The sequence below is a fragment of the Carya illinoinensis genome, chromosome 10 (assembly GCF_018687715.1).
Source record: "Carya illinoinensis cultivar Pawnee chromosome 10, C.illinoinensisPawnee_v1, whole genome shotgun sequence".
Lineage (NCBI taxonomy): Eukaryota > Viridiplantae > Streptophyta > Magnoliopsida > Fagales > Juglandaceae > Carya > Carya illinoinensis.
Window position 1 is genome coordinate 6,772,007 of NC_056761.1, and position 24,931 is coordinate 6,796,937.

General features: G+C 33.3%; 2 protein-coding genes across 4 annotated transcripts; one reads left to right on the forward strand and one right to left on the reverse strand.

Annotated features, from left to right (window-relative positions):
- The first annotated feature begins 4,199 nt into the window (after nucleotides 1-4,199).
- LOC122279363 lies at nucleotides 4,200-8,981 on the forward strand. 2 transcript variants are annotated; one of them, XM_043089988.1, is made up of 6 exons: nucleotides 4,200-4,378; nucleotides 4,679-4,741; nucleotides 5,648-6,767; nucleotides 6,863-7,795; nucleotides 7,888-8,067; nucleotides 8,709-8,981. In XM_043089988.1, exons 3-5 carry the CDS (start codon nucleotides 5,778-5,780, stop codon nucleotides 7,939-7,941), a joined length of 1,977 nt encoding a protein of 658 aa, XP_042945922.1. In that variant the 5' UTR covers nucleotides 4,200-4,378; nucleotides 4,679-4,741; nucleotides 5,648-5,777; the 3' UTR covers nucleotides 7,942-8,067; nucleotides 8,709-8,981. The 2 variants fall into 2 exon arrangements, with proteins under 2 accessions (XP_042945922.1, XP_042945921.1); XM_043089987.1 differs by having other exon boundaries at nucleotides 4,200-4,741.
- A 4,624-nt stretch (nucleotides 8,982-13,605) lies between these two features.
- On the reverse strand, nucleotides 13,606-19,997 carry LOC122278735 (two-component response regulator ORR24-like). 2 transcript variants are annotated; one of them, XM_043088919.1, is made up of 7 exons: nucleotides 19,571-19,997; nucleotides 17,025-17,489; nucleotides 16,809-16,885; nucleotides 15,820-15,856; nucleotides 15,034-15,268; nucleotides 14,282-14,696; nucleotides 13,606-14,036 (listed from the first exon to the last, which is right to left on the reverse strand). In XM_043088919.1, exons 2-7 carry the CDS (start codon nucleotides 17,401-17,403, stop codon nucleotides 13,890-13,892), a joined length of 1,290 nt encoding a protein of 429 aa, XP_042944853.1. In that variant the 5' UTR covers nucleotides 17,404-17,489; nucleotides 19,571-19,997; the 3' UTR covers nucleotides 13,606-13,889. The 2 variants fall into 2 exon arrangements, with proteins under 2 accessions (XP_042944853.1, XP_042944852.1); XM_043088918.1 differs by having other exon boundaries at nucleotides 17,025-17,473; nucleotides 19,571-19,995.
- Between the last annotated feature and the right edge of the window lie 4,934 nt (nucleotides 19,998-24,931).

Here is a 24,931-nt window from a genome sequence, read left to right on the forward strand (position 1 = left end):
ATTTTATAATATATTTTTATCTCTAAAAGTAAATTATAAATTCATTTTTTTATATATATTTCATTAATTTGTTGTTTTTATATTACATTTTTACTAATTTTATTTTTTATATGTTACTTTTTTATTACAACACTTACACATTTTTCGTCGTTGTTGTAATTTGCAGCTTTTCAAGATGCGGTCAATTTTCACATCAATCAAAGATATTTATCCAGCCGTAAAAAACTGAAAAATCAAAATGATTGTCGCAAAAAAATCTCCCAAAAGAACTGGACAACACTCACCAGTCAAATACCAAAATTTGACATTAATCAATCAAGAAGTATAATATCTATTTTTACAATTTCTCTTATATTACACAAATTTAACTAAACATTAAAATATTTATATTTTCTATTATTTACATTTTCCTCATATTTAATTCTATTTTATTTTCAAATTTATTTTTTTTAAAACCAATTCTTTCAAAATCATTTAAAAAAATTATTATAAAAAATTCTTACTTAAATTTTTTCATATAATGCAGGGAAATCGGGTTCAAGCAGCCATGTTTAGAACAGATATCGATTCAAGAAAAAATTCTCTGCATATCTTTCGGTCGTATTATATCACAAATGCATTTGTCAAACCATTGGATCCTAAATTCAGAACAAAATCATACAAATTTCAATGGATTTTAAATTCCAAGACAATTATTGAAGAAGTACCAAACGATGAAATACATTTAGAGCTGCCAAAATTCAATTTCATCTCTATTGATCAATTAGATCCCTACAAAGACTCAATTGCAGAAATAGGTAAATTCTTATTTGTTTTAAATTTTTTATTGCCAATTAATTAACAGTTTGTATATTTTTAATCAGATCTACTGGCAGTTGCAATTCAAGTCAGGCCATCCAAAGAGATAACATTAACAAATGGACCAATTACCATTCAAGAAATTTACGTCATAGATCAGAGGTAAGAAAATCTATTTATTTTTATTTTCAAAATTCTTTTTGAATTTAACATTTATAAAATTTTTATTAATTGTTTTCTTTCGTATGTTATAGTTTAAATCCAGTCAGCTTAACTATGTAGGGACGCTTTGTGAAAGATGAATGTCAAAAAATTTCTGAAATAATTGAAAGAAAACCAATCATCCTTGCAACAAAACTGAAAGTTTGGTCATATAATGGTATCTTCAATAGTTTTCATTGTTAAATATTTTTATAAATAATATATTTTTTAAATAATAATACTCAATATTTATAATGTAGGTTTGTCCTTATCATCACGACCAACAAGTGTTTTCACAATTAATCTTGATCTTCCTGACGCAGAACAACTACAAAAATGGTGATTAATTTTTAAACAATTTTTCATAATTTTTTTTTTATTACTTTCTAACTTTTACTTTCCTTCCATATCAATTTATTTATGTTCAAAATTCTTCATGTGCATATATTCAATATTTAAAGTATTTCTTTTTTCATTTTTTTAAGGGCAACAATTAATGATCCAATCCTAAATAAAATTATTGCAAAATCATTTACATCTCCACCTGCATCATTATCATCAATTGGTCTGCGAGAAATAACAAAAAATTGTGATGTTGCTGCATTGATGAAAAGTTTACAACCGATGGAGGTAAAATGCTCTTCTTTACTACCAATTTCAAATTGTTACTCATATATTCTATCTAACATATTGTTTATTACATTTACAGAAAACAAAATTCTAGATTAAAGCAAAAATAAATGGACATGACCACAATGAAAGTTTCCTCTGTTACCACTACAAACACCAAACTGTTGCTCAACCACGGTATATATTTTTAAATTTTATCATCTAATAATTCACTCTAGAAATTTTAAATATACTTCTTTTTATCAATTTTAACAAAAAATCATACTCTAATTATTTCTAGGTGTCGAGCATATGTTGAACTTGATGACGGGACAAGAAAGTTAGCTGCAATGATGTTTGGCGAAATTGCTGAGGAAGCATTAGGTTATTCTACAGTTGATTTCATGAATCACAATGGAGAGGTAAATTTTTTTGTTTCTGTAGTTTCTATAGCTAACATAAAAAAAAATTACTTTTTTATCATGATAAAATACTAATCATTTTTTTATTTTTATTTTTTTTATGAATTAATTATTTAAAAATTTATTTATTCTCTAATTTCATTAAATATAAAACATATAGGAGCACCTGCCATTTATTGAGAATCTTGCAGTACAAGTTTCAGAAAAACAGTGGATGTTCCAACTTACTGCAGATCCAGAAATATTCAATCAGCAACAACACAAAAATTTTAATGTTCTCTCTATTAGCCCTGTCCAATTTGGCCCAGAACTACAATGATCATGCAGCAGAAAAACAAAATCTTGTTTATATTTCTGTTTTTTTCTTTAAATATTGTCTGAACAAATTTTTGTATGAGGCAACAAAAACAAACAACTAAGCAAACGTGCACAGCACGTTCAGCCTCCCCTAGTATATATATATATGGGCAAGGATAGATTTACGACTGTTTCACCGTCACTTTATTATTTATAATATATATATATATATATATATATATTTTAAAGTATTTTTTTAATATATTTAATTATTAAGAAAAATTTTTAAAAATATACAATTTGAATGATAGTCACTTTCTTAATCATTAAGTAAAAAAAAAAAATTTAAAAAAATTAAAAAATTAAAAAAATAGTAAAAAAGTTGTAGAATAATGATAAGACTATCATTATTCTATATATATATATATATATATATATATATATATATTCAAAATCAGATTGGAAATTTCCACCCAGTACAATCCTTCGAAATTTCTCGAGCTACAAAACGTACGTGGAAGATAGTTTTGAAGTTCATTACGGTCGACATATATTTATTAGAAATTCCCGTTTAGCTTCTTGGTTCCTAGATGATTTTTATATTTAGAGAAATGTTTTAGCAAATCATATAAAAATAAACCTATAAACTGACGTGATTTTATATGATACGTTAAATTGTAAAACTATTTTTATTATAAAATAGATCTAATATATCATACGAAATCATATCAATTTATAAGTTTATTTTTATATGATTTGATTTTTTTTTTTTTTTGTGGCTATAACATTTCTCTTATATTTATTATGCATGTTAATAATACTTGCTTTAAAAATGGGCACGTTAGATGCAATGTTGAATATTTTGAAAAGATTTGAGTGTATCTTCCTCAACATCGATTAATTTAGGAATATTTACTGTCCAAACATTTTTCTTTTATTAAGAGAGATAAGAGGCTGAGGTAGCTAATAGCCTTAGATCCAAATGCTTTAGAAATGGCGCATTCAGACTTCTGTAAGTGGTATGGAATGATGGATATGTAGTCTGGGTTGTCTTTTTCTCAATATGAGTTCTTATACCTTAGTCAAGATTGGCGGACAGCCAAAATCACGAGGGGGCCATATGCTATATAACTCCAAAATTCAGTGAGGTTTTCAACTTTTTGTGGTCTCCAGTGTCCACAATTTGAAGGGTAATGTAAATACAAATATATATCTATTTATCCGTAGAATTTATACATTTTAAGATTATAAATATCGTTTATTAATTTATAAATAAAATTAATTTAATTATTTAATAAATATTTTAACACCAGAATTTTCTTGAAAAATGAAGTCTTAGAGTGAAAGCAACAAATTTGAAATTTAAGTAGGCTGAAATGACAACGCCAAGGAATCCAAGGAATTGAAGGGACCCAAAGAATATAGTAGGGAGCACTATATATTATAATTATATGGATTTGAATTACAAAATTAAATGTGAATAAAGTATATTTAGTATCAGAGGAATCTACTGACGCCAAAAATCGGTGATGTAGTTTGGCCGTAAATCATGTTGATAAAATAGTTTTACTACATACAAATAAAGTCGTGTATTAATCTATATATCAATACTGTTTTATTTATATTTAAAATTTAAATTAATATTATTTTTAATAAAATCTATTCTTTTACCAATCACATTAAATTAGTGCGTATATTAATGTATAACTATGCTTATAATTAAATTTTTACTTGATAAAATAACTAAAGTTTTATTTGAATATTATTAATTTTTATTTAAAAAAAATCATCGTATTAAATAATGAATTGACAATATTTATTTATTTACCAAAGTCGAATGTTTATTTTTAATTTAAGAAAAGAATGTGTCGGTCCATTCCGGCCAAATTGACAGAAAGGGGAAAGAATGATCATCTTCTCCAACTGCACGTTCCTGTCCACACCGCCCAATCAATCTCTCAGCCATATCAGTTTTAGTGCATGAACGCCCCCTTGTTCACGAATTCCTTCTTCTTCATTTTTTGTTCTGTCGATGAACTCATTTTTCCCTGGTAAATTTTAAACCTTCTTCTTCTTCTTCTTCTTCACAGATATAGTCTTAAATAATGGCATGATTTTGCATACTCAAATCTCATCACAAGTTTTAAGAAATCCTAATATAAATATTTTTATTCACTTTCTCCGATACTGTACTCTCTCATTCAGCGCATAAGGCATACTAAGGCCGCCCCCCCCCCCCCCCCCCCCCCCCCCTCCCCGCGGGCGCCCGGGGGGCCCCCCTCCTCTCTCTCTCTCTCTCTCTCTCTCTCTCTGACACACACAGTATCACGGCTTTTCTTTGTTTTCGCTAGTTCCCTGGAGCTCCACGGCATCATTTTAGGTGTCAAAATAACGAAGAACAGCGATCTTCCACGGTATGTCACATTTTCTTTCATAAATTTCTGTTTTAGTCGGGGATTGCTAGTTTTGGTAGTGCATGAACTTTGTCAATTTGGGTGCTTTCCTTTCTTTTTGATCGCAAGTTTTGAATTTTCTTGTAACAGTCTAATTATGTTCTATATGTTCTTCTACATTTTTCACTTTTAGTAAGACACTGTTAAAACGAACTAAATTCTGGGAAAGGAAGTTATGTTTCATTTGATTACAATGAGTCCTCCATCAGAATTTTATTTCTTATATTAAGTGTCGTTTATAATTCTACTTGGAAGAAATTCGAGGGTTCGTTTAGTAGTTCATTTGGAGTGTTTTCTGTTTTTTAACAAGGAGAAATGCTAGTTCTTGTCAAACTAAGCTTATAAAATCAATGGTCTGTCTGTTTAGTTGTTCAGAATTAACTCTCGACGTCTACTATCCCTAGAATTACGAATTCGAGTTATCTGATATGACTGTTGTCTGACTGATTGTCTTATTACGGCATCAGTTTCTCAAATGCAGATATGAGCAAAAAAAAGAAAAATTCCTTGCTTATTTCTTCTTTTAAATCTCAAATTATACAACCTAAGATTCAAACCTCGTTCTACTCTATAGAGCTATCTTTCAGCAATGTTTTTTCTTTTGTCGTTTTTTTTTTTATTTTTTTATTTTTATTTTAATGTCTGGTCAAAGCTAAGAACTGTAAGTGCTCTTGTATTCCAGTGTTGTTATTTAATGATCTTGCTATATGGGACCAAAATATTACCAACTTCGTATTATTGTTTTTCGTCTGTCCCCTTTTTTCTATTGCGTGCCTGGTTCGAGTAGATAATCAGTAGTGTTTTAAGGTTCATATATTTTAATGATCAATTTTCATTTTTTTTTTTTTTTTTTTTTTTTCATTTCAGAAGTTGGGGAAAATTGGCATTTGGAGGGATTTATGGCGATATTTCCATCTCGTCACTGTCTATGATTTTGTTTATTGGTGGACTGTGAATTAATAGGAGCTGTATAGAACTCTATTGGATTTAGTATTTGATGGGGGAAAGAAAATTGAATTTCGGTGCACCACTTCTGTCTGTTAGGCGATTTTCTTCACAGTCAGCATCTGAAGATAGGAGGAATAGGAAAATAATTGAGCATCTTCTGCCTGACAGACAACTTTCTCTTCCTTTTTATCAATCGGAATTGGATTTGGTTCAAGTAACAGAACGTGTTACAGTTCCTTTTCACTGGGAGAAGATACCAGGAAGAGCCAAGGATGGTAGCGGACCTGAACCTTCGCCTTCTGAGGAGGCCTCTGTTACTCCTAGGCTTCCTCCTGCAAGGTTTATGAATATTACAAAGCTGCCTTCAGAAAAGGAATGTGACAATACAAATAGCTTGTGGGGTCAAATTGTCCCATATACTTCAACTGACAAGGAGTGCTCCAGAGAGGGGATAAATGAGAAAGGGGGCTTGGGTTTGGAGGACGATGATGATGTGTATTCTGATGCACATGACACACTGTCTCCTACGGATTCATTCTCAATGAACTACAGTGCTAGTGGTCTAAGTGGATCTGATGGTCCAGATGTGAAGCCTTCTGGGACCTTCTCTACAGATCCACAAACTCTAGATTTTATGATGAGTCGCTTCTTACCCGCAGCCAGGGCAATGGCTTTACAGCCACCTCAATATGCTTCAAGGAAACAAGGTGCTTCCCTTGAGCAACCTAGAAAAGTTAACAGAGTAGCTAGTGAGGATAGATGGCATTTACTAAATCAAAATGGGTCTAACATAATACCGTTATATAGCCAAAATGAAGATGAAGAAGAAAGTGAGGATGAAGATGATGAGTACGACACTTCTGGTAATAACTCAGCTAAAGTTTGTGGGCTATTTCCCGGATTATGCTTTAAGAATTCTCTTTGCCTCTTAAGCCCAGTGCCAGTGATGAAAGTTGGGACCCTATCTCATGTGTCTTCCACACGTGAGATTGTAAGACCAAGGAGAACTGTTCGATCTCAAAGTCAAATTGTCCAAAAGGTGAACATTTCCATTTCCCGTTCTGTTTATATTCAATGTTCTGGTTATAACTAATAAAAGTCATATTCAGTGCTTCTGGTCTTGTCTGTTTTCAGCATGCTTGGAATGCTGTGGATAAGTCCCAATCAGACTATAGAGTTCGATCAGGTGAACTGCAGAAGGTTGATAAAAAGCGGAATGGTGAATATAGTCGATTAACACGTTCTGGAGACCTGCAAACATTGGGTAGGTCTTCTCCATACACACGTTCACAGGGTGCTGGAGTGTCTCCCTACAGGAATGAAGCACCTCAGTCTCCCTTTCGCAGTGTCAGTTTCCTTGGCCTTCCCAAAGAAATTGAGAATCTCAAGGCCAATAGGTTTAGTTTGTGTAATGAAGGCAGCAATAAAAATAAGCAAAGGTCAGGTCCAATGTGCCCTGCAGTTGAGAAGACACTGTATGTAGACACTGTGAACAATGCAAAATTAGCATTTTCAAATTCAAGCTCCTCAGTCACCCAGGAATGGACAGACTCTGCTCATGAGGATGTGGAAAAGTCTTTAGAGAGAAGAGGGTCGGAAGATACTACTAACACAAAATCCATTTTCCAAGATATAAAATGCCTAAATATTTCAAATAAAGGAGCCACATTAGATACCTTTGTGTCTGTTGATGCTGATATATCTTCTTTGTCTGCAATATCACATCCGAAAGGCCAAGAAGTCACAATTGAGGACTCTGGACAGAATCAAGGGATTGATAGAAGATCTAGCCTGGAATGCTCAAAACTGACTACTGTTGGACATCTAAATATCAGCAGTGATCAGATTCTTAAAGCAGATGGTCCAGGAAATGCTGATGCTAGTTCTGTATCCATCCACCCTCCTTTACCAAAGTCACCTTCTGATTCTTGGCTTTGGCGTACACTGCCTATTCTGCCTTCCATTTCCTCACGAAAGCAGGAATATAAGACATCATCCACTAATACCAAGTGGGAAGCAATTGTAAAATCATCTCATTTGCATCACGATCATGTTCGTTATTCAGAGGTAATGGTATCATTCTTAATCTTCATTGGTTCTCCATAATTGAAGGTCTGCCACCGAGTGAAAAAGAACTATTTTCTTCTTGTCCTTTACAGGAGTTAATTACTCATATCCCAGCAACCCAAAACCTACTGCAGAGGCCCCCCTGAGAAGTGCTTATGCTTCTTGGCTTGTTTGGGAAGTCTGCTTTTGAAAGGGAAAAATCTAGTATATTTCTTCCTTCCTATTATTTCACCTGGTGGTTCTTCTACACCTAGCTTCTTCTCATGTGTTAGGTAGGTGGAATTTGGTTTGGAAATCATGGTTTAAGTTCACCAGCTACTGTTATTTATCCTTGTAATGTAGCTGAGGCAATGGTCTAGATTTTTCTGTGATATTGCATTTTATATGAATGGTGTAATAAATGAAGATATAGGTTCCTTGATAACTTGAGTACTCTGTCATGGCAATACTCTGAGTTCTCTGGGTCTGTTGACTTTCATGCAGATTTTAAATGCTTCACCAGCTGTTCGAGTAGTTTCACTATTATATTTACGTACTTTCTTTATATGCATTTCTTTATTATGGTTTCTTTCAAGGGTTACTGCATTTGTTTGTCTCAATATTGTAGTCTTCCACCTTCAGCAATTAGTTTTGTCATCTTTCAGTTTTTTATGCAAAAAGTTTATCTGGCCATGCCCTTCGGACAGAATTCCAATATGTTATCAACAGTATCAGCTACGGTTTTTTGTTTTGATGATACATGTGTAGAACTCATTTAAGAATAATTTTTTATGTTTCATCTTTGCAATTTATTCTAGCTGTCCTGTACTGATTATGATGTTGTAAGATATTGCTAAATGCTGTTTTAGCATTAATTTCTTTTTGGATTGACGAGCATCGCTATGTACTTACAACTGAGATAACTCCTGGACAGATCTTGTGGTGCATGCTATGGGGCCTGGCAGCTTTAGAAACATAAATCTCAAGGCATCTGCGGTTCTTTCTTTTCTTGGTTCTGTCAAGAACACGGAGGAAATACCATGTAAAATAATAATTGTTGCTGTAATTTTTCTGAAAAATAAAAATAAAAATTGCAAGGGATGTAGTAATTTATCTCATTCTAGTTCAATTTTATGAATATTGGCCGTGGTGTTCTGAAAATAAAGTCTCTGATAGTATTCAATAAAATTCAAGTTGTTTTTATTTATTTATTTATTTATTAATATTTGCAAGTTTATCGCACCACTTTTGTAAAAACCTTCCATTTATGCTCAAGGGAAAATGAAAAAAGGAAAACAAAACTCTTGTTTTTTTTTTTGATAAATTTTTTCCTCCCTTGGTATAAACAAGAACTTTGTAAAAATGCCAAGGGCTTAGAGCTATGCCTGTACAGGAACCGAGAAAATTGGCAGGAAACGATGGCTGGAAATTGATCAAACCGGCCATCAGAGCACGGAACCAGCTAAAACCAGTAGAGAACCAGTCGATGGTGGCAAGAATTATGCAAAACCAATGTCGGCCTTTTCAGTCCCAGTTTGACCCAATAAAAAATCGTTGAACCAGTTGATGTCAATATTTAAAAAAAAAAAAAATTGATACATATACAAAAACAACACCGATTCACTTTAAGAGCTTGAAATAGAAAACAAAATTTAGTGAAACAACGCCGTTCAAGCCAAACGGCGCCATTTCCAAATGGGATTAAACGAACCCCCCACTCCTCTTTCTTCTTTCCTGTCTTCTTCTTTCTCGGTCTAGGGTTTTTGTTTCCTCTACAAGTGTTCTTCACACACTCATGGCAGAGTCGTAGATGATACTCTTTCGTCATGGCAGAGTCGTAGATGATACTCTTCCGTCATTGAGATGCCGATGGCAAATCAAAAACCGCACCGAAACATGTCAAGATCAAGACTATCGGTTTTCTTTTCTCCAGTCAACTAGTTTCGGTTGGTTTTGAGCACCATTCTCTAAAATCGGTGTGGCGTTAGTTTGGCACAAAAACCGCTCCAATCCCTTCTGTTTTCTCCCCTGCTTAGGGCGACAAATCTCTCTCATTTATAATGTTTTAAATTTTTAATAAAAAGGTGGCAGAGAGGCCCATCCCAGATTTAGGTTGCAATTACTGAGCCCAAGGGAAAGCTTTCCTTAACTGATCAGTATTCGATCGGTTATAGTATAAAACCCATGAGTTTCTACAAATGACTTTCTGGGCTAGAAATGGCCTTTTCTTACTGGGTTTGATGGGTGGAAGGTCGAGCTACAGTTCAATCTATTTCGAGAGAGCCCTGCAAATCCTTAATCCAACCCCATTGATGAGCTACTAATTGTAGGACTGCTTAGGCCCTTCCAAGCGAATGCCTTAGCAAGGGAATGTGCTATTATGGTCACTTGTTGGTCAAAAGTTTTTAATCTTTCCCTTTCTTTTATTTTTTTTATTTTTCACTTCGCTTATGATTAAACATCGCTCATATTGGTGAAAATTAACAATTTCTTGGCCTAAGGATTATTCTCAGTGAGGAAATGAGGCCATGTCACCATAGAATCTTCTTTCTCAATAATGAATGACGCCCACCTGCCATCCAAAATGCTCTCTACTTGTCTCCCATCTAATCAGCCATAGAAAATAGAATTACAGAAAAATCAAATTAAATAATTTTTTAAAAAAAAAATAAGGAAGGAGCAAAGAATATGGATGGAACGAAAAAAGATGGGATTTAAATGAAAATAATATAAATGCATGAGTTGTTCTGATCCTCTGTCTCTGTCTCTCTCTCTCACTGGTCCCTGAACATGCGCGCAGTACTTACAATTGTAATCCAACTACAATCTGCACACTCCAAAAGATCCCTTCAAAGCATTGTAGTTGAACTTCAATCGGTACACATCAGAGGTGGGTTTAATGAGATGAGACGCTTGACATTAAAGTTGCTCTTAAGATCTCACCTAAAACCATATATATATATTTATAATTCTTCTGCTCAACATTTAAAAAGTTATGTGGGTCTGGTTTTCTCACCATATTCATTATTTGGAAGGTGGTTAGAAAGGCTTGCTTTTATGGTGTAACCTACACATGATACTGCAAATCCATCTTACATTTTTAAAAATATTCTAATTATAAAGAGATTACATAAAAATAAACTTTTATAAAATAATGTGATTTAATATAATATGTTAGATTATAAACTTACATTAATGGTCTTAATTAAAAGGTTGGTTTACCAAATTGATTCCTTAGATCATGATTAACTGTCATGATCCTTCGATCAAGCTGCTATCTGTAACAGCCTTTTCTTCAAACCATGCTTGACTGCCTGCGCCATCATTTTCCGTAACTCCTAATTCCTTTCTATATTCTTTTTGAAACTATCACACTGCTCACCACAACTAGTTGCAGCACTTTTTACTGCAAATTTGTCCCTGAAGGAATTTGTGTTAGATCACAAACACAGCGGCTGTCCTCGACAAACTTATTGTTGGAACTAACATAGTCCAAGGAATTAACAAAAGAATTCATGTCAATATTATATGGTACAGCCGTGCTATTGAGATATCAATATCTACTATAAATACATAATAATAATGTTATATATGTTATTGTTGGTTGCTTTGTTTTTATGCAGGTTGGTTCAGTTTTTTTCCAATATTGTTGGTTGTTTTATTTTAGACTTGGTAGTATTTGTTTTGTTGATTTATTATGAATTTCTTGGATCGGTTTGACACTTGGTTTTGGGTTAGTTTATAGCGTTATACCTTGTAAACCCCCAAGTGTAATGTTGTTACCACGGTATTCTTCCACCATAAGGATTTTTTAATAAATTTGGGACGGGGCCACCATGTGTGTAGCTACTAGCTCTTTTAAAAAAATAATAAAAAAAAATAATGTTATATATATACCCACACTTTCATTCCATTGTGTAAAATGTGATATTTTTATTACTATTGAATTATAATTCTTTATTTAAAAAAACGAAAAATAAAATTTGATGACAATACGACCAGTACCTCATTTTTTTTTAAAAAAAATGATGGTATTTCAATTTTATTGATAGCCCTCACTTGTAACAGGAGAAAACCGTGGTTACAATTCAGACGCATAGGATGTACAAATAAGCCAAATAAAAAATAAATCACAGGCATAAAAAGAAAAAACCTGTTAAGCCCGACAAAATACAAAATATACTAAATGTTCAGAAAGACAGAACCAGCACAAAACACAAACCAAGCCCAATACCTGCAAGAAAAACCACACATGCAAATAATGATAGAAAATCAAATGAACTAAAAACAAACAACGTACCCGGGACAAAACTAAGAAATGCGCAGATAAGGAAGACCAATTCTATCTATTCTAAGAAAACCACGTAACTGGCTAGGTAGAAGAGCACTATCATTGTGCCAGTCTATATCAGAACTCCCAGGACCTCTCTTGGCAAGAAAATCAGTCACAATATTGCTTTCAAGATAAACATGACTCACACGATACTCAATGCGAGCTAAATGAGCAAATAAATCATCCTGATAATCCTCTAGATACTAAATACTACAATCAGTATCTTTAATAAAAGAAAATGTACTTTAGGTGCTAGCTATACAAGGCAGCCTCATTTGCATCTCAAATAACAACTATTTTTTAAGATCTCAGATCTTAAGAATCATTTCACCTCGTTTGAGATCTTAATTCCCTTGGTTTTGTATTTTGTGAAAAAAGAACAAGATCTCATAAACGGGTGGTACTTTTGGTACATACATTAATCACTCGAACCCTTAAATTTACTGAGGGATAAGGGTTTAATTGGTTTGGTTTTGGTCAAAAATATTTAAGACTGAATCAGTATACACTGATTTTATATTTTTTTAAACCGATTATATAATAGTTACATTTCAAAATCAGTACTCCGATTTTACAGATTTTCAATCCTGTTTTTCGGTTTTAATATATTATATTATATAATATAATATATGATAGTATTATAATATATTATCATATATATTATAATTGTATTATAGACTATAGTGATATATTATAATATATTATAATATATAGTGATATAGTATTAGTATAATTATTAATACGCACTATATATTATTAGTATAACTATTAATACAATAAATTATAGTAATATAAGATTTTAAAATTTAATATTATATTAATTAGTAATTTATCATATAAAACAAAACTATTTTTATATAATTATATATTATATATAAAAATTATATACAATATAGCAAAAATTAAAATATATATTTATGAACTGGTTTGATTTTAGAAAAAAAAAATTGAAACTGGATCAATTTTGATAATTAATTTAAAAAAAAATATAACTAATACCGGACCGAACTAAATTCGATACCGATCCAATCTCTTGGTTCACTGGTTTTTTTTACACCTCGACTAAGGGATTTAAAAAATACTGATCACCAGACCGACTCGGTCCATTAATCAAGAAACGTACGATAGAATCCACTTTGCAACAAGTTCACGTTATTTTGGAATATTTCATGTAGATTGTTGAGATTGTTGGAACTTTTTATTTTCTTGTTTTACCATGTCAATGGAACAAACCGGCCGGACTGCACTATTAATGGAGGACGTTGACCATGCAGCTCGGTGACGGCAAAACTGCACGTACGAAACACACCATGATCAACACGGTTCGGTCGGCACACCAAGCCCAGAATTGGCCGGGGTCAACGGTGCCGTGCTTGGTCTAATCTCTTCGCCGAACAAAGGGGGTTGATTTGCACTCCTACTTCTAATTAATTAGTAGGTTACGATCCACCATATATATAAGCAAGAGGATAAACTTGTTACGAAAGAGTACTATTAATTTCATCCAAGAGTACTATCACATTATATCGGAATTTGAACATCATTTCTCAACAATCTTGTTTGTCTTTTTCTTATCTTCGTCCTTGGCCTCAATAAGGGCAAGCACTTGAGATCGTTCGATGGTGCCTCTTTTTTTTTTTTTTTCTTTTTTTTTCTTTTTTTAAATTTACATATTTACATAGTCAAATTCTAAGTACTTGTTCTCAATTTGGCTTGACGTTGTGTTACGTCATATTTTTATGTACGTAATCTGTACGAGTTTGGCGACAAATTAATAATAAGCTAAGAAAGAGAAAGCATAGTGCCAATTTCATGTGTTCCTGTGGCGTGGGTCTTCTCGTCGTCGTTCACAAGTACTCTTTGGCTAAGTCTTAGTTGCAAATCAGGAAACCATGATGCGTTGTCCTTCAACATTTTCTTTTCATTCAGCTGCATTTTAAAAAATGAATGAGTAAAATAAAAGCTGGGAAGAAGAAGAAGAAACAATGTCATGTATATGTCAGACTTAAAAGGTGGAAAATACAAAATAAATTCAAGTCGCGATCAATCATGCATGTGGCGTTGAAGTTCATGTAAAAGTTGAAGTTAATGGAAAAGTATAGATTTAATTATTTTTATTATATGCTTGATAAAAACCTCAAAAAGGGTATTTCTCGTATATATTAAAAAGTTACCTCAAGCCGAAACGGGGGCTCAAACTCGGGTTTAAAGCTATTGGAGTTTCTCACAAGATCTTCTGAAGTTGATAGGAGCTGCCTACCGTTTGTACTGGCGACAGCAATATTATCCCACGTAATATTGGTATTAGTTCTTTTAACTTTCCTTTGACTGCTAATCGTTTCGAATGTTGGAGGCCTGCATGATCTCTTTTTCTCAAGAAATCGGCTAGGTCTCATGGGTCCAATTCGGAAGTCTTTATCCATTGCATGAGTTCGGTTTGAAGATGTGGAATTGCCTTGAGTTTCGATGGCTGTTTTGCTGCTGTTGAAATCCTTTTGATCTCCTCCAATGCATGAGTTTGGTTTGCTTATTAGACAACTTGCCCTTGATCTCATGGCATGCTGATTAGTAGCTGGCCACTGCTGCAGCCTATATGACAGATCGAGATGAGGGAATCACGAACATGAAACAAATTCGTGTTTCTTAAAAGAATAGTGATATGTGCAAGCATTACATACACAAATCTCGTGCAGACACTTTTTTGAAAATGACTTGCACAAATCTTGCTTGTATCTAGTAGTACTCTATTTCACATATATGCCAACAACAATCTCGGAATTTTATTTATTTTTTAAGAAATTATTTCACTTTTCTTGACCAAATTCTTCACTTTATAATCATGTGACTGAGTTACAAGAAGAGTATTATATAGATGAATATAACTAAATGCAGTATGCCAAGAATTTTTTCCAGAAATATCAGTTACCTTGGGAGGCGGCTAGCTTGGATCATATGATGATGATCTAAAGATAGTTGGGAGAGGGGTGACTGCAAAAGACCATGAACAACATTATACTCATCATGATAATCAGAATGCCTGGCTAGAACTATCCCACCATTCTCCATTCTGAAGTGCCGATGATGAGTAGGACTGGTCGTTTGGTGCAGAATGCCTTGCATATGATTTCTTCCTTGCAATTGGCTGTACGTTTGACTCAACACTGTAAAAAAAGGAGGGACGAAATCAGGGGTTATATATATTTAAAAGCAAAACGAGTTTTGTTACGTATAAGCAAAGTCGCATATTAATCTGTGTACTAATACTGATTTCTTCGTATTTAAAATTTAAATTAGTATTGTTTTCAATAAAATTTACTTTTTGATCAATCACATTAGATTAATACATATATTAGTGCGTAATTATATTTGTAACTAGATTTTTTCAAAACGAAATGCCTAAGTTTCTATCCTAATTCACTTCCATCAATATGGTCGGGACAAAAACACATTTTGAACAAGCACGTACAGAAACCTCAGAGCTAGAAGGTTTTCATCAGGTAAAATTTGTATTAAATATTAATTATAATATTCTGAATTATTAATTTTTGACACATTAAAGCTCCGAGCCTCCTAGGAGCTTCTTTAAAGTACTTATGAGTTATCTTTGTTTAATTTCCCGGCCGGTCATATCATTACGTGAACGTCTATATATACGTGATATTGATTAATATATCATAAGCTAGCGAAATTAAATATCATAAAAATTCATTACCTTGTCCAGCCTCATCGAGCTTCTTACTTCTATACATCTGAAATAAACGATTCAAAAAATGAATGAAAGTACTAATTATTATAAACTAGCAAAAAATCAAAAAGAGATAACATTGTAATGACTTTAGAAAAACAGTAGTCGGTCATGAGTCAATTTTATTTAGGTGCAGTAGTTTGGATAGTAAGATAAGATGGTTTCATATGAAAGTTAAATAAAATATTATTATAATATTATTTTTTAATATTATTATTATTTTGAGATTTGAAAAAATTAAATTGTTTATTATATATATTTTGTGTGGGAATTTCATAAAATTATAATGATGAAATGAGATGAGATAAAATACTTTTACTATCGAAACGGGGTCTTAAGTAATCAATGCACGTGAGACTTAACACATGATTATCTTTATAGCCTAATCACTTTAAGACCCCATTTGGATATTGAGTTGATTTCCTCTCATGATCCCATCTTATCTGAATATCCAAACGTATACCATTTAAACACAAATATATTTTTAATTTCAAATGATTTTAATATTTTTATCTAATCATTACAACTTTCTCAAAACTTCTAAATAAAATAAAAAATATAATTTAATTTTTTTAAATCTCAAAACAAAATTAATAATATTAAAAAATATATTCTTATAATATTTTTATTCAATTTTTTCTTTCTAATTTTTTAAAATCACATAAAATATATTAACTGAAACTATTTTATTATTATTCACAAACTATTTTACTACTATATTCAAATTTCTCGTATGATCTCGTCTCATTGTTCAAACAGGCCTAAACAAGTTTTTCGTATTTCTAACATGGGGCTAGGGTTTTACAAACTCCAATATCATCAGAGGTGGGCTCTTACGAGGTAAAATTGGGCTTTATGATTAGTTAATTCTAGAAAAGCGTCAAACTGATGATTAATCAGCTTTTTAAGGTTATAATTAACAAATATAATCATAATGATCCCATGATTTGCAGTACCTGTAAATGACTCTTTACGTGGGCTATACTGAGTCCTCTCACGCTCATGAGCTGAAGAACTGATTTGGGAGTTGCTCCTGCACCATTAATCCAGGCCGAAGATCAGTACTATATATTAGGTAAATAGATTGGGAATTAAAAACATATCTATCATTGAAACTCTCTTTCTTTTTTTTATTTCTTTGACAAGTATATGTATGCATGGTTGAAACTCACTATCTTGTCCACCGAGCCTTTCAACGGCATGAACAAAAGAGAGATGGAGCTCAGGAGTCCACCGAAGCCGAGGCATTTTTGATCTAACATATTGCCTGACTCTAGTAGTCGTCCTTTCATGATTTCCTTGATCATCAGTACCGGAGATCTCGTTATTAACTGAATTCCCATCTATTCTTTTCACATGGTCATCCTCATTAATATTGCTGAGTCCAGCAACCTGAGCCGTACTATCACCCTCTTCAGTACTACAGGCTTCTTCATTTAAGTCAAAAGACGAGCACCTTTGTGAAGACACTACAGAGGCATTTTCGACCTGTTCCTCACTCCTGTCACTACTTTCTTCATTATCATAGATATCTGATGATCCTTCTGTCATGGCTAGCTACTTCAATTTTCTTTAAACGGCCACCTCCAAAAATTGAGTTCTTTCTTCAGAAGTTAGACCGCTGAAAGAAAAAGGAGCTGAAATAATGTAAGCTTGTTTTAGGTTATAAATAACTCGCTAGGTTTCAATCTGACGCTTGCTAATGGAACTTCATTTATTTACAGTACCTTCTGTGTCTAAATATCCCAACGTTTCGCAATCATATTGTACAACATTTCTCTATAAAAGCCTGAAAATATTATAATTCTAAATCTACATATATAAATCTTGGAGATGCAGTGCGTATATATATATATATATATATTTATTGAAAGTCGTACGTAGAAAGTGGAGGTCAATATTTCCAAGCTGGTATATATATATATATATATTGAATCATGCATTGATGTTCCCATAATTAACGACTTTCAATATTCCCATAACTTACAACTATCAAATTTTCTTACTTTAAAAAAAAAAAAAAAAAACTATCAATTTTCCTTTTATTTTGATTTTTTTATCTTAATTATGCTTCAAAACCTCTTCTTGTTCATATATATTAACCATGAAAATGTACATAAAAACGATCGAATCTAACTAATTAATTAGAATAATCCGATCGATCCACTACCATAGCATTCATGTGTTCACTTCTATATATCATTAAGGCTACTAATTACTCTCTTACGAGATGCAACTACTTATAAAAATGTTCTAATTGAGCAAGCTGCCGTTGATCTTACAGGCCGGCTTATTGCTTTAGTTGATAGCTAACTGGGGATACTTATGTATTGCAGGTAACATTTAATGGTCCTAGACATCATGAACTGTTTCATCGACCTTTATAATTAATGGAAGTAATAAAGACTTTAACCTAGATCCTATCAATATATGTACTTTTAATTACATGCGCGCACCAACTAGCTAGACTATTCTCTATTCTATCCAGAGGTTCAATGTAGCTGTGGAGAAAACAAAAGGATCCATATGGATGCACCGAATCCCAGCAGAGATCAAATTCCCACGACTCATACACTGACAAAAGTTACATGTGCAGACTCAAGAGTTGCTGGCTATTGAGTGGACATACGTATACTATATACAAGAAATTCACTCCATGAGGAACTCGATCCAAGTAACTCTTAAGTGTTCAGAAGATGGGGGAAAAAAAGGAAATTAATAAACTACTGCCATGAAAACGGGAAGTATATAATGTTTTTTCTTTTTTAACTCAATATTTCTCATGAGACTGACTAGCTTGTCATTTATCTCCAGTACTTGTTCTGCAAAGAAAGTCAGATGCCAAGAAGCATCTCCTATGAGGAGTATAGGAAATCCAAAATGAAACAATATATTTATATGATGATATCAGATTAATGTTCTTCCAATTTTCATAATGAATAAAATTTCATTTCTTGACCTAATCAATATGTGGAGGGCATGTAATCAGAATTAACAACAATAAATCTAGACTATATGAAAACCTGACAGGCCGGTCGATGCAATCATGCAGTGTGTGTGTGTGTGTGTGTGTGTGTGTGTGTGTGTGTGTGTGTGTGAGAGAGAGAGAGAGAGAGAGAGAGAGAGAGAGAGAGAGAGAGAGAGAGAGAGAGAGAGAGAGAGAGAGAGAGAGAGGGGCCTCATTCCTCGATCTCTTCTCTTTTCTCCTTATTGCGTTTTAGCATATATGCTTTGTAGCTACACATAAAAATCGTTCGCATTTCAGTTCATCACACGCCATATAAAATGGGTAATTGCAAAGCGAATATCTGTTTTGTAAAAACACCGTTGCTAGTCATCATGTGTCCGTTTTTAGTATCTTTGAAAAATGATCATTTAAACAAGAAAAAACCAATATTTCCGGAGGACATATGTATTCAATCTTAGGTTTTCTCTAAGAATATAGACTAATTTTAGATCATGAGAACATGAAAAGGAAATCATTTAACAGATCAGTAACAAATGCTTCTTTCAAGAACTCCCACGAATTATAATTAGGAGTATGACTACGTTCTGGTAGATGATCATGTTTCATTCCTTCCCAAAACTCATGAAAAAACCCATTTAGAATTGTAAGCAAGCAGGTAATAAAACTCCACAAAAGCGAAGAACTAGCGAAGATAAGCTATGATCACATATCAGTAACTATATTTATGATGTTCTTTTCCAAAATACAAACCATCAATGACGACAGTGTGCCACATTTGTCCTCCCCCTTTCATGTTGCCGATCAATGATCTACACTCAAACATGTCTCTGGCCGCTAATCTTCGCACGCCTCTAAACTGCAAGCCTTTTGGGGATTTGGACGGATTGAAGTTGGGTACTTAGTCCTTGAACACTTTGATCATATATATGATCATAGAGGGAGGGAGGGGCCGGGGAGGAAGAGAGAGAGAGAGAGAGAGAGAGAGAGAGAGAGAGGGTTTTATTTCCTACTCGGTTTTGGGGCGTTTTTGTTTCATTCAGCATCTGAACTAAAGTTATACAAATTATATATAATAAGACTTATGGTCTTTTTCAAAATAAATAAATAAATCAACCATTTTCGGACACACTAGTACTACATGTTCTCTTTAAATTGCAATAATACTGACATTATGAATATATATGCAACTGGTCCCTTGGACTGTTAGAAATCATGTGACTGCTCCCAAACTTTGACAGCTGTCCCCCTTCATCTCTCTCTCTCTCTCTCTCTCTCTCTGATCTCTCTCTCCGGCTTGCTCGTGATTATCTTAATTGTTGACCTCTGTTTGAGACTCCTTCCATTTTTATAACCAATAACAAATCTCAACTTGTTTATGAAGTTAAATTCTCAACAGGGTTATAAGTAATGAGCGCGTGGGCCATTCCTTCATCAACCTTTCATTTTCTTCCCACCTAAACCAGGACTTTCTGCCCATATAAATCAGACCAGTTTTCTTGTCCATATGATGTACGTAATTGTTTGTTTTCACAGCTTTATTTCATTTCTTATACGTTGGAATGACTTTGATGTGGTCATGCGGAGATATTGATTATAAATTAGTCCATTTTAGTGGGACTTGAGCAATAATATAGAAAAATGATATTTGTAGTTATGGATTATATAAAAAGAATAATATTTATAATTATGGAGTGCATAAACACCGTATAATCTTTTTTAAAAAGTGAATAAATATAAAATTCACATAAAAAATTTAAATTTTTAATAATAATCTCAATCTTTTTCAAAACCATTGTGTCAAAATAAAAATATTGGAGCGATATTATTCGATCAATGTGCAAAATACTCACTAGCTAGTTAGGATCGGTAGTTGAAGCAAGAATTTCGTCTTTTGACCCTAGCTAGCTAGGCGCTATAAGGTAGATGTTGATGCAGCTAGCTGTTATATCATGACTAATATGAGTAAAGTGATATATATTTATTATAAACTAGCTAGTACGTACTTATTTGACTAAGTGCATGACTAATTTCTTCAAAAAGCGATACAGGCCGCAGGAGCTGCTAATTTAATAAGTTCGCTGTGATCTACTCTAGCGCTCGACAGCTTTATCCAACTATTGCGGTTCTCTAGCAGGTTAATTTAAGTGAGATTAATTTCTCAGAAATTCATGGCATGCAACGTACGTAGGGATCATCATTAATGTATATATGCCACGTACGTACATCGATCCTGAATATATAGTTGGCCGGGAATTAAAAGAATTAATTTGTTGCATATCATGTGTGTTGCAAAGTTACTAAAGAAAAACAGTTATCTTCATGTTCCGGGAGATCAAGAATTGAACACCATGAGTCAGCTCCAAACTCCAAGATAGACATTGGATCGGATCGTCTATAGCATATATATTGTTTGAGCGGAGTTAAGTAAAACTGGCTAGCTATTCCTAGCTCACTGCAGTACCATTTTTCCAGAAAATTGTAGGAAATCTTAATCCTTCCTACACATATCCATTTGACCATGTCCATAGCAACTTCCACTTCAAATTAGTTCAAATTACCTTCTTTGGAAAAAGAAGTACTTCTGAGCAATGCAACAGTAATTTCCCTTATTCCTTTAGTACTACGCCAATTAAAAATCATGTATAGGAGGTATATTCTCGGCAACCACGAAAATAGTGAAAGCCAGACGATACGCGGGATGGTGAAAGCCAGCATGCTTAGCATATGCTGTATATTTCTGCAAAAGGAAAAAAAAAAATAAAACCAGACAATACGGATGTACATAACTTGGATATCAAATTAAAGGGAAGGAGGCCAGGGGATCATACGCTACGCTGGAAGCAAGCTAGATAAGAGACCCGCCTTCCATTTATACTCCACTGCAACCAAAATGATTTTTTATGATGATTTATTTACTATGAGAATAATTATTTGTGACGAAAATAGATTACTGAAATAAGTTATCTGAAATTTGCACCTTATATCTGTCTTTTACCGTACCATCAAAGGATTTAGAATATTTGTCTTCGCAGCTGGCCTGCTCCTCACTAGACTTTGACTCTTTGGCAAAGAAGAGGAATCATTTTTTAAGGATTAGGCCTGGTAAAGGACATCGAAAACTGTCTCGTTATGCATGACAGTGCATGTTTTGTTGCTATAGAAAGAGAGGAATTATGCTGATGAGAGAGATTCAAGGATTAAACAATTAATATTTGAAATTAACAGCTAGCGAAAACTACGTGAAAGAGAAAGCCAGAAACTGGGTATAGAAAATGAGGAACTCCCAGCCCTACGTACCTAGAAATACTTGAAGTTTTGTCTTCGTGTTTGCATGGGGAGGTTACATTTTATTACTTTTATAGCTCATAAGAATCTTTTCGCAAAGAGTTACCTGTTTCATATATATATTTTAGTTATTTGATAAATGGATGAAGATCACGTCCAACTTAGCATCACGACAATATTCATGGTGTCCTAAGTACATCTCTGAGCGTAAAGGAGAATCATGTCTGATTACTGTTTTGAGATCATATGCATGGTTCAACATCAATTAATTTATATATAGCCAGGGTGTACTTTGTTTGTTTCTTATGATTGATGCGGAAATTATCCAAATTAAACTATATTCATATTCTACTGATCAATTTGGACTCTAGTATTATTTTCAACGAATTTGAATGGATCGAGCTTTTTAGACCTCAGGGACAACCTGCTTAGAAAACGTCTGTCTTTAGGTCCCTGTTTTCGACCATTCTAATTCAAATATGGAGGCAGTCATGTCTGATCAATATGTGGACATAAGAATATTAATGGCTTAAATGAAACAAAGAAAATGCTTAAATGAAACAAAGAAAATGCATATATTTCTCAAGCATCGACCTCAAATAATTAACACATAGAATGTATCTTTTTTCTTAATTCAAGAATGCAAAAGTGAGTTGGAGCCTTGACTTTTATAATCTTCATGTTGGTGCCTAATTGGATGGAATTTTACTAGGAATTTTGATCAGTGAAATATGTAAAAAATATGTAAAAATGACTGTGCATAAATTTTTTATTTTGAGTTAGATGTACGATTCAGAGAGATGATTCTATATATATTATATATGGAAGAGAAATAATTTTAAAGTGTACAAGTCTCGTACACTCTATTTGAAAAAAATAAATAAATATAAAATTCACATGAAAAAATAATGTGAACTTTACTTCTTCTTTTTTTTTTTTAATTTAAAGAACATAAAAATAAAAATGTACGTATTAAATAATTGGCATACAACTGTATCACGCAATAAATAATTATAACCAATGAATTTAGAGTCTATTAGGCAGCTGTTAATGGTCTTACACAACGTACAGCCGATCCATCGACTTTGAATTTTGAATCAGAATTAGGTCAGTTATAAAAGGAAGTTAGCTGTTAGACCATGAATGCATTTGGTGCAGTTATTTGAAATAGAAAAATTCACTGATTGAGGGAACAAAATGCTGCATGCCCAAATAACCCCTAGTGATTAGACCCTGCATAACCTGTAGAGTATATAGCTTGAGATGTAATTTTTAATTGAAGTTGGATAGGAAAGTAATAAAACAGGATTTATGTGTAAAATACCTATGTAATTTTAGCAAAATAGTCGCCGCAAACTTAGGCACTTAATTTATGCCATCTGTTAGACCACTAATGTATTGACCAAACTTTGACTGGTCTCTTCGAGTTCTTTTTTTTGTTATTTTTCTTAAGAGTCACTTCGAGTTCTTACTTCTCTATATTCATTGCCTTTGGACCATCGCCCCGCCCCCGCCCCCGCCCCCGCTAACTATATATATATATATATAATATATGTTTAAAAAAAAAACCTAGGCATCTGGGTAATATTTTGAACCTCAATCCCTAGCCCTCGATCTCATCCCCTCAACTTTCATTCGGTCTTGTTTGTTTTTATAAAACTCTCATATCATCTTAATCATTACAATTTTTTCAAATTTTTATATAAAATAAAATAAAATAATTTAACTTTTTCAAATCTGAATATAACTTTTTCAAATTTCAATACAAAAATAATATATTTTAATAATATTTTATTCAACTTAACTCTAAAAACAAACAAGAAAATCTCTCTCTCTCTCTCTCTCTCTCTCTCTCCAATTCTTCTCACCGTGAAACTGTCCACTATCCAATAGCCTCTACCTCTCCCCGTCGTGAAATGCCATCGCACCAGTCACAAGCTGCCGTCATAATCTCCCATAAGAAACTGCTCCAATTAATATTTTTCCCCTCTCTCTCTCTCTCTCTCTCTCTCTCTCTCTCTCTCTCTCTCTCTCTCTCTCTCTCTCTCACGGAACTTGTACATTGATTCAAATCAAATAAATTGCACTTTGATTTTTTATTTTTTATTTTTTCATTTTCTTGGCCTTCAATGTCTTGCTTGTACTTCTAGTTACCACTAATGAATGAAGGGGATGAGATCGAGGGCTAGGGGAGGAGGAAGGGGGGTGGCGGGGGGCGAACAGATGGTAGTCCACCCCCGCACCCCGTTAGGCAGACCCCCGCATGGACAGGGGTAGACTGCGGGGGAAAATTCCCCACTCCTGCCCATCCTAGGGTGAGGGGTGGGGAAGGGGCGCCCCACCCGATAAGGGACAGGTAGCACCCCTAGTAAATAGTATTTATTTATTTATTTATAACAAGGTCAATTAAGATAAGAACATGTAGCCAATGAAGGAAGTCACCAGAATAGTGTTCAGCAATCCTTAGGCTACCCTATTTCTGTTGTAGTGATATTTGTCACAGAATATAACTTAAATCATCAAATCTAACATTTTCTATCAATTTAAACTTTCTAGTCAAATTATAATTTAACATGCCTGGAAAGCCTATAATTTGACAGCTTATCTATAGCAGATTTCACTGGAAAATGGTTCAGATCAGGCAGCCCGTGAATAATATACAAGGCATGCCGATTTTCTTCCTTTTACCGGTCCCTGGGTCTGTGCTTTCTATCACTTTAGTGATCCTAACAGTTCTTTGGTTTCCCGTGTTTTTGTTAGTGCCTAGTGTTTCTCTCGTGAAACAACCTATGTACCCAAAGATAAGAAGAAGAAAACAACCGAGTG

What these genes read in the sequence shown, in the direction of transcription:
- LOC122279363 (XM_043089987.1), top strand. Translation starts at nt 5,778, where the DNA reads ATGGGGGAAAGAAAATTGAATTTCGGTGCACCACTTCTGTCTGTTAGG. An exon ending in AAAGTCAAATTGTCCAAAAG is followed by an intron (nt 6,768 to 6,862) that starts GTGAACATTTCC and finishes GTCTGTTTTCAG; the next exon opens with CATGCTTGGAATGCTGTGGA. An exon ending in ATCATGTTCGTTATTCAGAG is followed by an intron (nt 7,796 to 7,887) that starts GTAATGGTATCA and finishes TGTCCTTTACAG; the next exon opens with GAGTTAATTACTCATATCCC.
- LOC122278735 (XM_043088919.1), bottom strand. Translation starts at nt 17,403, where the DNA reads ATGACAGAAGGATCATCAGATATCTATGATAATGAAGAAAGTAGTGAC. An exon ending in GCTCGATGAGGCTGGACAAG is followed by an intron (nt 15,269 to 15,819) that starts GTAATGAATTTT and finishes CTTTTTTTACAG; the next exon opens with TGTTGAGTCAAACGTACAGC. An exon ending in AGCCCCCGTTTCGGCTTGAG is followed by an intron (nt 14,037 to 14,281) that starts GTAACTTTTTAA and finishes TTTAAAATGCAG; the next exon opens with CTGAATGAAAAGAAAATGTT.